Source organism: Lemur catta, chromosome 5 (genome assembly GCF_020740605.2).
Source record: "Lemur catta isolate mLemCat1 chromosome 5, mLemCat1.pri, whole genome shotgun sequence".
Lineage (NCBI taxonomy): Eukaryota > Metazoa > Chordata > Mammalia > Primates > Lemuridae > Lemur > Lemur catta.
In genome coordinates this window covers 14490168-14504606 of record NC_059132.1, presented here as the reverse complement: position 1 = coordinate 14504606, position 14439 = coordinate 14490168, and the positions used below count along the sequence as shown (strand labels likewise).

Here is a 14439-nt window from a genome sequence, read left to right as displayed (position 1 = left end):
TATTTTCTATTATTTTATGCTAATGTCTGAGAAAAAATAGAAAACAAGTAAAATTATTATACACTTGTCTTTTCTGGGCACCTAAAGAAAAGTAAAAATTTTAATCTCAGATGTTAAACTACCTTAATTAATAGTCAGAACTTTAATATTATATGGAAAAACCCATTTAAAAATGTAAATTTAACGGAATGTGAATTTTTGATAGTATAAATGAATATGAAATCATGTCTGAAGCTGTCAGGTATTTCTTGTAAGCAGTTTCATAATTTAATCCTATGTAGTATTGATATATTTCTACATATATATAATTTTTTAGAGCATTTCATGATCATATATAAAAAGTAACTGGTTCAGAGTGTGCTCTTTGGCATTATTTTGACTTGGGTTCAAATCCTAGCCCTGTCACATACAGACTAAGTGACTCAATAGAAACATATCTTCTCTGAGCCTTAATTTCTTAAGTGGTAAAATTGTGATATTAATGTCTGCCTGCTTCATAGAGTTACTATATTGGTTAAATGAGATAAGGTATATAAAGTGCTTAGTGTAGCACTTTCACATAATGAGTAAATGATAAATCAGTAAATGATAGCTGCTCATATTATCTTCTTCTTCTTCTTCTTCTTCTTCTTCTTCTTCTTCTTCTTCTTCTTCTTCTTCTTCTTCTTCTTCTTCTTCATCATCATCATCATCATCATCATCCCTGTCCCTGGAACTTCAGTATACACAAGTGGTGTGGTAAAAACTAGGGGAGCAAACTAAGAGGCTGATTGCTAATGAAGTAAACCTGACCATAGGTTCTATAGCTACCGTGAAAAAGCTGTGTATCTTTACAGGCTGCCTTCACCAAGTCCATAAAAATCACCTCAACTTCCCTGGACACTCTACAAGATTCCTGTCCTATTTTGATATCTACCAACATCCACTCTCAGCATCCATAAGCCCTTTTGAAGATACCTTGGATCTTTTATACTGCACTTTTTTATTGAAGTCTGAATTATAATTATAATTATTTTTCACAAATGTCCATTAAAAATGCCAAGTAGTTTTATATATATATCTATATCTATATATATATATATATATGTATATATACACATACATATATATGTGTATCCCCACCCCCAAAATTCCGTATCACCAAGTAAGGGGATCTGAACAGGAGAACTCTTTCCTTTCTGGGCTCTCTCATCACAAGACTGTTGATTTTATTCTTTTAACTTACTATATTAGCTTCTAAATTATAATCTCCTTTGAAGTCCCTAGTTTAGTTTGTTCAGAGGCAAAACAAAAGTGCAACATTTTGTGAGAAATAATATATTAATATTAATTAATGATTATATTATTAATTTATTATTAACATTAATTACATTTATATATTAATAATTCTGTATGTGGCAAAGAGAGTGATTGTTTTCTTTCTGTTTCTGGAAGCTGATTTATGCTACTTTCTTCTTTTACTGTATTTGGGCAATGTCGAGTATAATCTATAGACAAAGTTTAAGCTTTGAGGTAGTGCACATCTATCTTTATTAACATGTTCCATAAGCTAGACTTTACTATCCCTTTATTGTGGTTTTTTTTAAATAATTCTCCTAAATCTAAGGAATATGTCTTAGTTTTAAAGAAAGACAAATTTTTCTACCTCTGAAATTAAAATAGTGAGAGAGACCTGCCAAAAAAGAGGAAATCTCATTTTAAAATTACAGTGATCTTCTTAGTAGACTCTTTATTTGCAGGTTGTTAGTCTTCATCTTCTGTGTCAATTGAGTGTATCACATGAGCACCAGTGAGCAGATGTGGGGAGTTGGGGGCACGCAGGGTGTGGAAGCAGGAACCAGCAGCGTTGGCAAACTGGCAAATGCTTCTATTTTAGCTAAGCACCTGCTTTTTTGTATTCAAACTGTCCGAACCATCTGCTTTTATATTCCCTTTACCTACTGTCAGCCATTTTGGAGTTTTTTAAATCCTTCAGAGTGGTTGGAGATTGTTCACAGTAAGCTAGGAATCCATACCACTCTTTAAAAACCTTGTGCTTTTAGGGTATTCCCATTTAATCCTCGAGATAAATTAATCTCGAGGGACAGTATTTATGTGATTAAAATGTTTTACTCCCTTCTCAATTACTTATTCTCAGGCATCAAAATTTAAATTGCCTAAATAGATACTCGGTCATATTGTGATACACTAACAACAGACTCATAGTGATTTAATGTAAATGTTGGTTTACACATCCCTTCTCATTAAAAAAAAAAAAGCATTGCACAATTTAATGAAAGGTCCTAACTTTTTATAAGCTTACTTACTGGATTGATGTTCTCACTAAGAGTATTTAGTATTTATAAAATACCTATTTTTCACCAGATACTATGCTGAACATTTTGTCAGCATTATTATAAATCCTCTATACAGCCTTACAAGGTAGATATGATTATCCTCATTTTATAGATGAAGGAAATGATTCTCCAAGAAGTTGAGGAAATTGCTTATGGTCACACTTGAGACTGGAGATTTGAACTCTGGTTTCTCTGGCCCTTCTACACTGCTTTTCAAAAATTTGTCACATCCAAAAGATGACTATGTAATAGAAGGTTTCTGCTTAAGGAATCAGATGTGGTGCATTTTCTTTAGCTGGAAGTGAGCACACTTCATTTTGTTTAAGGTCCAGGCTCTTTTCTAGCCTTTTCTGTAGCTTTCTAGTCTACACACATTATGTTTTCTTCTCTCATCATTGAGAAATACTCTTTGCATTTGGTCTTCTGATTCTGCTTTTTTTCAAGGTTTAAAAAATACTTTTACTTTAAAAAGAAAGAAAGGGAACAGGGTGTGGCCTGTTTCTAAAAATTTACAGCAGCTAATTTGCTTTTTCCTTAACGTTTATGTCTGTCACCATTACTGAAGCCTCTAGTAGGCTTTCAAGATTGTAGTCAGCATTGAATGGCTATATCATTACATTCATTTTGACCCTTGTCACAACCCAGAAATGTGATCTGTGCAAAACAGACTTCAAAGATGCAGTAGGTGGAGGTTTAGTCCAAATGATTTAAAATGTCCAGTGCTAATATATAATTCATATTTATATTTAACTTTTTTAGAGCAAAGTTCACATATAGACCATAGAAATCAACATTATGAAAGCCTTAGACCTCTTTGGCCCAGGAGGTTAAACACTTAAAAGGGAAGATCAGGTTTTTGGTTTTTCAGTCAGGATATTGGCAGGACTTAAAAATTTCTGAAATGTTTAAGTTCAAGAGTCTTCTTAAATCTATATTAAATTCAGAGAAAATAAGAAATTCTGCTTTCGTTAGTGCATAATAAAGTTTATGGAACTTGTTTATCTAAGCAGTGGCACCAAGTGAAAATATAAATAGGCTTAATAAGTCCATGAATTAAGGATTCTCAACTAGTTATTAAAAAAAGATAGAAATATCTAGGCTGCACCTCCAACTTCTTGAGGTTAATGGTCGTTGGTGGAGGGTAGCTCATTGAAGCCTAATCAGAGACAGTAATGAACTAGATGAGCCATCGTGCTCATGTATTATATTCTTATACAATTAATATAGGCAGTAATAATCTCCCCCTTCAAATTCCTGTCTACCTCAGGCCTTCCTCTGTTTCAAGGAAAGAGAGCCAAAATTTTCACAATTTTGCCACCTTGGCATTTCTTTTCAATTCTCAACTCTACTTTTGTTTGGTAATACAACTGAGGCAGAGAGGGTTTTTTTTTTTTTTCCCACATTCAGTATTTACTTTTGGAACTATGGATTTAATGTCATTTTGGTACATATTTAATTGAACTCTTGTGAGCAGATGAACTCCCCTAAGGAACTGGGTATATGAGGATGGAGAGCACTCTCAGTTTAAGAATGTGGAGAATAGAAATTGTTAACTGAAAATAAATTAGAAAAGTGAGAAACCAAAGAGTAAGGTGTCCATGAAGCTCAGAATATCAAGGAGAGGGAACACATGCTAACAGAGACAACAATGGGTCCATTTTATACAATGTAGTCAGACAAATGTTAAAAACCACTTTCATCTTAGGGCTCCTGCCACTTAAAGACTTCCCTGTTGCCTGCCACATCAAGCCAGCACTCTTTTGCCTTTTAAAGTCCTCCATAATCTAGCTCTACGTACTATCCAATTTTTAGTTCCCACAGCTCCCCTCTGTCAGGCTGACTCTCACCATGTTTAACTTGGATTATATTGTTCTCTTCTTCTTTCTGCCCACATATGTATGATCCCCATCTTTCTTTCAATGTTCTATTTAAGGATACACACTTAAAGTTCTTAGTACCTGAGTCATATTCGTTAAAACTTAGTTAAGTAGTAATGATAATGCTAGCAATCATTTGTTGCTTATTATATGCTAGTCACTATGATAATAAACCTTTTACATGCATTTTATCTTATAAGCCTCAAAATAACCTGTATGATGAAGGTGTTATTAGCTCCAGTTCTACAGTAAAGTAACTAAATTAAGAACACATAGGTAGAAAGTGGTATGAGCAAGATTTGACCTTAGGTCTTTTGAACTCTAAATCTATTAAATGGTGAGTGTAATTCCTCATCCTCCTCCTGGAGCATTTTAATGCTCTGTGTTCTTATTTTCTTAACAAGGTTTGAGATTCTTGAGGACAGGGGCAATGTCTGTACATACCTTGTATCTGTCAGTACAACTAGGACAGTGCCAGAACATCAGCTGTTTTCTTATTGATTAGATATGGATTAGTTAGGGTGAGATGGTCAGATTTCATCGTGACAAAAGGAGAGAGATTTTATTTTGATCCTAGTCATTTTTCGGAAGTAGGTGTTGTTAACTAGCACAGTATCTTATTAGGAGACAGTGAATTGGAACCAGCCAATGTTAAGATTTTAAGAATTATAAATTAGAAAAGAATCTTTATATTGTCTCTAATAGTGTTATTTTGAGTTGGATTAGTGTCACTCTTTTTTCTTTTATTCATTATACAAATACTTATAATGACAAATAGGTTTAATTGTCTACTGCATGCTAAACAATGGGACACAATATTGTCTAGAGAGAGTCTGCCATTACAGACTGGTGGAGGATCCAAAGTCAACAGGTAATCATCGTTCAATATGGTGCAGCCTATGTCTGATATGCAGAACAGTGGGGACATATAGGAAGATATATAATGAGATCTTGGGGAAGTCAGAGGAAGATTCCCTGGGGATGCTCAGGGTTTCTTTCAGTGTCATTCATTTTTGGGAGTGAATAATATAAACAGGTAAGTAAGATAGGACTAGGAGTTACATATTGGTGCAAAAAGAAAACTGAGGAGCTCATTTTTATGTTTTCCACTTTTCCATTCAAGATTACAAACAAGACCAAGAAATATAAATAACAGTTCACTACATATTTTTTGCAAAATAGAGGTTGATGACAGAGTGAATGTTCCATCTTTTCTTGGAAGATAATGAGTAAAACAAATGAATTTACCCTACCCCTTGCAATTGGCACCGAAAACCACCCACTATTTCCATTCTGTCAGATGGGTGCCAGATATAAGTCAAGGTTATTTCCATGTGTTGAATGAAATAGCACCCAATAGAGTGTTTGATTTGGGTTTATTAGGATAAGTGCCAGTGAATACATATTTTTTCCCAACAGCTAGGAAGTGGCAATGTCGAACAGTGAAAACTTTGAATAGGAAGTTGCAAAAGAAGCCATTTTACTGTGTAACCTTGAGCAATGTCCTAACCACTATTTGATTTTCCCATCTAAAATATGGAGTTAATAATACCTAGCTTTGCATGCTTTAAATGCACATTCTTAGTAATCCAAGAGCCAGAATAGAATGAGTGAGTTTTACCTCAGCCAAAAAGAGGATAATCTAAGTACTTAAAGATTTCAAATAAAATTTTGTAAATGAGAGCTAGAAGGGAGAGAAAGGGACCATAGAGAAAGTAGACACTTTGTTATTTTTCTTGATCACTAATTGAGAGTATTATTTAAAATCAACTACAATCTGGGAATGGGTCCTGATTTCAACAAACATGAGCATTTACTATTAAAAAGAAGCAAAAATAAGTCAGGAAATATACCAAGATTCCCTACATATATAAATATGTGTTATATTACAGAAAACTATTATTTATGATATAGTGATTCCCCTGTAAATAGTCTGTGATGATGAAAAAACGTATTTCATTGAACTCTTCAAAAAAGATATCTCCCACAAATTCCTAATCCTAATCACACTCAAACTGATTTCAAAAGAGGAGAAAAAGTAGATTTGAATGGAGAAATAGAGTGCCACAGAATATAGAATTTTTACTCATTTGTATAGTGGATTGTCATCTTGAAGTAAACATGAAATGAAGCAAAGTTGTTTGTGCTTTGAAATTCAAGTATTGTTCATCATGCATAATTGAACAAAGTTGAAATTTTGTAGGTATGAACCACACACACAAAAACCACAGCTATGATAGCTATTACAGGAAATGGAGGAAATTAATAATAAAAGACAATACACTACCTCATAAATATATTCTCATCATGACATTAGAGAATGAGGACATTAAGAAAATGCCCTGATTAATTTAACAATTTAATCCTGGAATTAGAATACAGATATTTCAGAATTCATTTATACGTAGACAAACCAGAGACACAAAATAAATAACTTACTTTCATTAAGATTTTAAAAGCAGTTCTTGTGAATATGTGAAGATAAGATTCCTTTAAAAGAAAGATTATAACTAAGCAAAAATGTTTGTTTATGTTTCCTAAACAACCAAGTTTCTATATCTTTCTAAAAATACAATATATATTAAGGAACAGAATTGAGGCATTTTGCCTTACATTCAGTGATCTTGCCTTTGATAATTTGTTCTCTACCTGCTAGGAATTACAATTTTTAAAAGACTGTATGATATTAGGAACATACGTTAGAAAAGAAAAGTACTTTCTTAGTTCTCAATAATTGAGTTAAGTTTAAATTAATCCTGATTAGAACATCCTTGAATACCTTTTTGATGCATAAAATACCTTATCAAAACATGCTTTTTGATACATTTTGGAGGATTTTTAGAAACTGCAAATAGCATGAATAGTTTCCCTAAACGGCTTTTATTTTATGTCATGTCAGCATTGTGGATCACTTTATTTTTTTCCTATCAGCTATTTGGAAAAAGTCCACAATTTGCCAAAATGGTTAATAGGGCACAAATATAGACATTTCATGTGATGTACCATGTAAATGTAAACCTTTGTAGTTACATGTTTTTGTAGCAAGAGAATTGTTTTAAAAGGCATGTAATTTATTAGCTATCGGTAGCTTCTTTATTGCCTTGCCGCGCTGCAGTAATAAATAAAAGAAAGTGAACTGATTTTACAAATGGCACACAAGGTGCACATTTTGTGGGAAAAAAGTCTTTTTTTAAAGAATTGGCATTAAATCCTTTTTTTGTGATGACAAAGAGGCTAAGAGTGCAAACTGTATTTTCTGTTTATCGAAAACAGTCTTTTTTTCTCCGGGGCATTTTTCCCTATGATCATCAAGGGATTTCAAAAGCAATAAAGTGTGGAATCATTGTTCGACTTGAACAGTATTAAAACTTAGGTTTTAATTTCAGTGAAGTAATAAGATTTGAACCTGTCTCACATTACAGCACTGTAAGGCATTTAGCAATTGTATTTTAAAGGAGGTTTTTAAAATGCAGCTCACTTGTAAGTTAACTGTCTGTCAGTAATTAATAGTTTTTCAGCATCCACTGTTGTGATCAGACCAAGAAATATCTGGGTTTTTAGTAACACATTATGATAATTGTGAAAGTGTTTATTCCTAATTAGTCTAAATGTATAATAATTTTCAGCTTCTCTGTCTGCTTAAAAGAAAACAGAGAGTGGCATTTAAAGCTACAGTATATCTTTGGGCTTTTAAAAATATGAATGTGTGTATGTATACTTTAATAAGTTTTACACCCAGCAGATTACATATCAGTTGACTCATTCATTAACCAAGTATTTTATCCTTCAATATCATTTCCTAGATTTTAGATATCACATCATTTATATTTGTAAAAAATATTGCCAAATAAAGTACTATATGTAAAACTAAACCCAAACTTCCAATCTAGATCTTTCAGTACTCAACATTGAAACTTATCTTTACTTCTGAGAAAAGGCTTTAAAATATAAGCATTTCTACTAGATCAACATGGCCACATATTTGCTTATGAAAGATTGTATTTACTATTTTGAATTGCTGTTGAAAATAATTGCCTCTACAAAAGGAAACATCTGTATGATAGTGCATGGTTAAAGCTGCCATCAATTTTTAACATTTGAGGGTTGAGCTATGACCTTTTATGATGACTGTGAACAGTAACTGCCTCCATTAGCCATAAGTTTCGTTTCTTTATTTTAGTAGATGGTCTAGACTGTAAATATTAGAGATTCTAAAATAAATCAACATATTATCCTAAGGATACAAAATGTAAGAGCTATTTGTGGTTGGGAACCTTTGACAGATAGTTTGGATGAAGCAGATGATTGCCTGCCTAGCGTATCTGGTCTCCATTGCTATGCCTGCAGGCAGTTTAGTGCTATGGTTGTATATTGATGTCAGGGTTAGTACTGAGTGGCTAGCAGTGACAGATGTCTATAATTACAGGCAATGCTTCTAGTATTTCTGAAAAGCCAGCCTATGTTGAACAATTATCTTATTTCTGCCTTGCCAAAGAGCATGTTCCAATTGCGAGTATTAGCAATGGTGAATATAGCGCTTCATCTGCTGCCTTGGGACAAATGTGGGAAAAGCGCTTGGTTATAAAACATAAATGCAAAATATTTTTCAACATTTTAAATTAGTTAAGTTCAGTATTTTCCTAATTTTTATATCCCCATGATGTTTCTTTTGAAGGAGTCTTGAAATATAAAAGCTCATTTGGCGTTCTTATTGGAATTTTGTTTTCCCCTAGGCCTGTGTGGCTCCCCAGTGCCAGTATCCCTTGCTTTACTGAGTAGATGTGTTTAAGCAAATTGGCTTTGAAACAAGTTTTTCCAATATGAATTGCATTTTCTGGTTGACTCCCATTACAAAATTGGAAGTACATTTCCATGGAAAATCCCTCACACCCAGTAAGTTTAGTTGGAAACTTTTGATGAGGAAAATTATAAAATGATAGAAAATGCTGAAATGTGCCAAACACCTTAGTACACTGGTGGCTTTATATTTGCTGAGAATTTTACTTTTCAAGTTTTGTTTTACCCTCCCCACCCCCCATTTTTTAAAAACCTTTTGACCATTTATTATCCTTTCCTATCTCCAGGTTTTCATGGACACTTCCTTCCATGTTCCCTCTTGGTCTGTTTTTCTGAGTCATTCATTAGAAATGTTTTCATTCTTGGTGGTACCAGTCCTCAACTGTCCTTCTTTTTATCTGGTCATTTGCATTCATGAGACAGGGGCTGTAATATCACACTTCCTAGCAAGTATAGCTGCCTAACGTATGATACTCTCTACCTTTCCTAAAGTTTAAGGCATTGGCTATTAAGACATTATCCATGCTGTAGGTTATGAATTCTGGATTTTCAGGCAATGTAGAATGAGAAATGCCTAGGAAACATCTTTTGAGGATGTTCAACCTTAACCTAACCTGCATTGGGCTTCTACTTTCTGTTTAATCGCTTTGTTGAATTTTCATTTTCTGAATTACATTTTCTCATTTAGTCTTCTCAACAGTTTTCTATTTAGCAGTTATGATTATCTTCATTTTACAGAAGATGAAACAATTTCAGAAAGGTTAAAAACTTGTTCAGTGGCAGACCCTGGGTTTAAACCAAATCATCTTACTCTAAACCCAGTTTGCTTTCCACCATATCACATTGCCTATGTGTGTATTTACACATGAGTCCAGGAATGAACAGTTTCAGAGTGTGATGAATCATAAAAGCAACATCACAACTTTCATCTCATATTAGCTATTTTATTTCCCAAGGAAAACAACTCATTTCTATAACCACAGATTGAACTTCTAGTTCTGACTAGCCATCTGTCACAAGAGAACTAAGCTAGATCTGAGATATTTGCTATAATCCATTCTACAATAGGTGAATCAACTCAAAACCCATAGTCTAGTGTCAGAGATTGGTAATATTGTATTCATATAAAATGCAACCCCTTTCTGTTTTTACTGTGAAAGAATGTCCCTTGGGAGCCCATCATACAAAAACTCTATTAATAATTTAAAACTCTGATGATGGTGTTCTGGAACCTCTGTCTGTATGTATTAATGTAGTAAAGGAAACTTGGAGAATTGGATGGATCCATTTATCTGAACTGGGAAGACTTGGAAAATTTATGGGACACAGGGCTATAAATCATCATTTACCCAGTGAGCTGAAAACTTACCTTGGAGATAGGAAACAAACTTGTGATGACTCAAAAATTGAGGATGAGAGTTTGAAATTGGGAACTTCAGTGATGAAGATGACCCTTTGAGATAAAACCTCACTGCCTGCCACAGACCACTCTATTTTCCTCCTGACTCCTTTTTCCTGCTTCTTCTTTTTCTTTGCAAGACTCAAAGACTAGACTCATTATATAAGATTAGGAGTTATGCTACCTTTCATTAGGGATCTCTCCTGTCTAACAACTCTTCCTTAAACAGTACCAAAGCTACTCACATATCAACTTAGAATATATATATATATTTATTTTCCAGCACCTAGTCCAGATAAAGCTCAAAGAAAGGGGACATTCCAATTACAATAATAATAGAAAATAATGCTTATAAAAATTTTACTATGTCCCAGGACTGTCCCTAAGTGTTTCCCATAAAATAACTACTTTAATCCTCTCAAAAATTCCATAGATAAGGTCCTACTATTAGGTTATCAAGTATGAAATGTCTAGTTTCCTTAAGTACTAAGTTTGACAGTTGATATCTCTGACATTTCACTTTGACACTGTTTTATTTTTATTATGAAGGTACATTCTCTGTCTTTCAAATGCACATTTTGGCTCATGATTATCTTTCAAAAAAATTTTTAGAGCAATTTATGTGCCATGAATCAGTCAAAAATTTGTGATTTTAATATGAGTTCTGTCATGGAACCAAGGCAATGCAGACAGATCAAAATATCAACGAAGTGTTTGGGAAGAATGTGACTAATGAACACACAGTACATTGATGCTTTGAGAAGTTTCATTCTGGTGATTTTAATCTTGAAGATGAGGCATGTGGGTAACCTGTGACCAAGGTGGATTAATGATGAGCTAAAAGCTGTAGTGGAAGCGAATCTATCTCAGCCTATGCATAAATTAGCAAAAAGATTTGATATTACTATTCCAACAATGTTGGACCATTTAAAACAAATCAGCAACGTAAAAAAGCTGGATAGATGAGTTCCGCATGGATTAAACAAGCGTCAGCAGAGAAATCATCTGAAAGCTTGCCTTTCTTTGCTGTCACGACATACGGGAGGACCATTTCTACACTGTATTGTTACATGTGATCAAAAATTGATTCTTTTTGACAGTTGCAAGCATTGGGCACAATGGTTGGATAAAGATGAAGTACCAAAACACAGTCCAAAACTGAATATTCATCAAAAAAAGTTAATGGTGTCTGTTTGCTGGTCCAGTGCTGGTATTATCCACTACAGCTTCATGAAACCTGGTCAGTCAATTACAGTGGATTTCTGCTGCAATCAGTTGGATGAAATGATGAGGATGCTAGCTATTAAGCATTGGTCAATAGAGACAGGCCAATCGTCTTGCAAGAAAACTGCTCGACAACACGTGGCACAAACAACAGTGCTCAAACTACAGAAGTCGGACTTGGAAACTCTCTGTCACCCACCTTATTCACCAGGCCTTGCACCAACTGACTACTACTTCTTCCAGACTTTAGACCACTTCTTGCAAGGAAAGATATTCAGTTCTCAACAGGTTATAGAAAATACCTTTCGCGATTTCTTTGCCACTTGTTTTCCAGGCTGCTTCACTGCTGGCCTAAACAAGCTGTTAAGATGGCAAGCCTGTGTCAACGGTTTAGGTGCATACTTTGGTTAATTGTACTGCTTCTTGTTTGAGATATAATAAAGTACACTTTTGATTTGAAATTGTACATTTCATGTTTAATGACCTTCATCCTCATTTTGTATTTCAGGAAACTTAAGTTTAGAGGGTAACTTGTTCAAAATCACTCAATAATTGTAAGAATCTCACTAGTCGTGGGCTTCAGAATCTATTCCTAAGCACCTCACTAGACTACCTCCTAATTTGTAATATTCTTTGTGATACTGTTCTTTCTATTTTACAGATGAGGAAACTGAGACTTTGAGAGGCTAAATAATTGAAGTAGGGTTATAGAATTATTTCATTAAATTAAAATATTTATTGAATGACTGTTATTGGCCAAGCACTATGCTAGGCTAACGAGTAGCAGAGTCTCACTCAAAATCCCGTGTGCATTCCATTACACATTACATTCTATGTTTCCTCCAAATTGAAGTTATCTAAAATATGTACTCAATAAATTTTCTTATTTCTTTCTTCTTACCAAGGGAAGAATATGCTTCCTGAGCAACTGCATATTGTCTTGGTCTACCAGTTGGACATTTGCAAATGATGTAGCTAATTTTCAACATAGAAAACTTAAGTTAGAAGCAGGATTTAGCCTATTGCTGCAGGTAATGTCTGCTCTGAGTTAAAACTGGATATTAGTATTTGAAGAAGGTAATGAGCTATCAGAAGGTGAACTCTGATCCATTGGATTTGGAGAAAGTCAACATTTTCATTAACTAGGCTAGTGTGAGAACTAGAAATTGAATGGTACAAAGGACTGTAGGAACATTTTTGAGTAAAATTTGAGAATTTGATGAAAAAATGAAAATAGCTGATTTGATAGAGTAGTAAAAATATGGGTGGTGTCATTGACACCATTTTTCATTCCTTGGGCTATTATTTCTCTACTCTTCATGTCATGTTTTTCTTCCTAGAGGGGTAGAAAGTTGGATCTCTTAAGAAGTACAGAAGTTGTTTGGTTATAAAAAATGGGACATGGTTTCAGAGAGACAGTGTAGAAACAAAAGAGATTAACAGGAAACATTTATGCATATGATATAGATAGTAGAAGTGGAGATGGAGACATCTTAACACCCACTGTAACTATAATTTGGTGTGCCTTTACAGAGGATTGGGGAGGGGGTGTGCATGCAATAAATAGATTAAGTGATAGAAGAGTCATTATAATTTGCTTACCTGAATGGCTACAGAAATAAATTTATTTATTAAAGATATGCTTTTACCCATCAGAAGGTCACTTGGCCTATTTAAATCATTAGCCGCAGTTGCCACACTTGTATAAGTGTTTCATGGGAAATAACAGTCCTAACAGATTCTTAAAAATTGTTCTGTCACATGTGATTTATTATTTTTTAGGCCTACCCTTTAGTAATTGGTTTCTTGAATTATTTCACTGAAGCAAACCCATTGTAATGCATATAATTACAACCAGAGTTCAAACAGGACTTCAACATGCCTCTGTTCTTGGGCTCCAGAATAAATTCAAATTCCCAAGATATTTTACATGACAGCCAGAAAGATCCGGAGCCACTTTTTCCCTATATCTGAGATTGGAAGGCCTTTTGCTCTTCTCTTATTTCTGGCGCTAGGTGGCCGGTCCCTAAACTCTGTGCTTTTTAGGTTGTACGCCTGAGGAGCGATGAATCCAGAGTTCCAGAGAAGGCTTGGAAAATAGTTAAGGTGAGTTGAGTTGCTGGTTATGCTGGTGGATCACCAGTCTTTATACTTGTCTCACTACAGCCTCAGATTCTTTTTAGTAAAACAGACACATGCACATGGTGACAAGTAGAGGGGTGCATTATCTTGATTTTCTTTTTTATGCACTATGTAATCTTACAGTGTATGTGTTTTAAAGCCAAATGTTTGTTAGTCAGCTGATAAGCGGTATTAACTACAAAGACTATATTAACTACAAAGACTATATTTAGTGTGCTTTGCATAGTATAAAAGCTGCCCAGATATTATGATTATAACATTTTTGAATGGCTAATTCTAACCAGTTACTCATATCTGAAAGCAGAAAGTTTTAATTGGCTATATTGAATATCATCTGTTACTGAACAGTGTCTACAGCACATGTATCCCTTGTGCCAAAATATGTTTCTGGCTGACACCTTTGAGAGGTATGGAGGATTAGAAAAAACAAAATATTTTATTTCACAATTCCTTACCTCTGCTATCATTCTCTCCCAGTGTTCATCCAGCACCAACTGCTTTGCTCTAAAATCTAATGATATAATCTTATAAATTTGCTATTGTAAAGAATTATAAATATTCCTTTACAATGCCTGAAATGCCCCTTCAAACCATGATCTCAAAACCCTCTACCAAAGTCAAGCCTTCTTCCAAGGATCTTGTGCCATAGCCATGGCTAGGTTCT

General features: G+C 34.2%; 1 protein-coding gene across 3 annotated transcripts in view; it reads left to right on the top strand.

Moving 5' to 3' along the window:
* RANBP17 (RAN binding protein 17) overlaps positions 1–14439 on the top strand; it is a 250922-nt gene that overhangs the window by 183911 nt on the left and 52572 nt on the right. For 2 of the 3 annotated variants that reach the window (XM_045551185.1, XM_045551188.1), the window contains one exon: positions 13680–13739. The exons of the other annotated variant lie outside the window; for it this stretch is intronic. In XM_045551185.1, coding sequence (XP_045407141.1) covers positions 13680–13739 — 60 coding nt within the window. The remainder of the gene's footprint in view (positions 1–13679; positions 13740–14439) is intronic. 3 annotated transcript variants of the gene reach the window in all.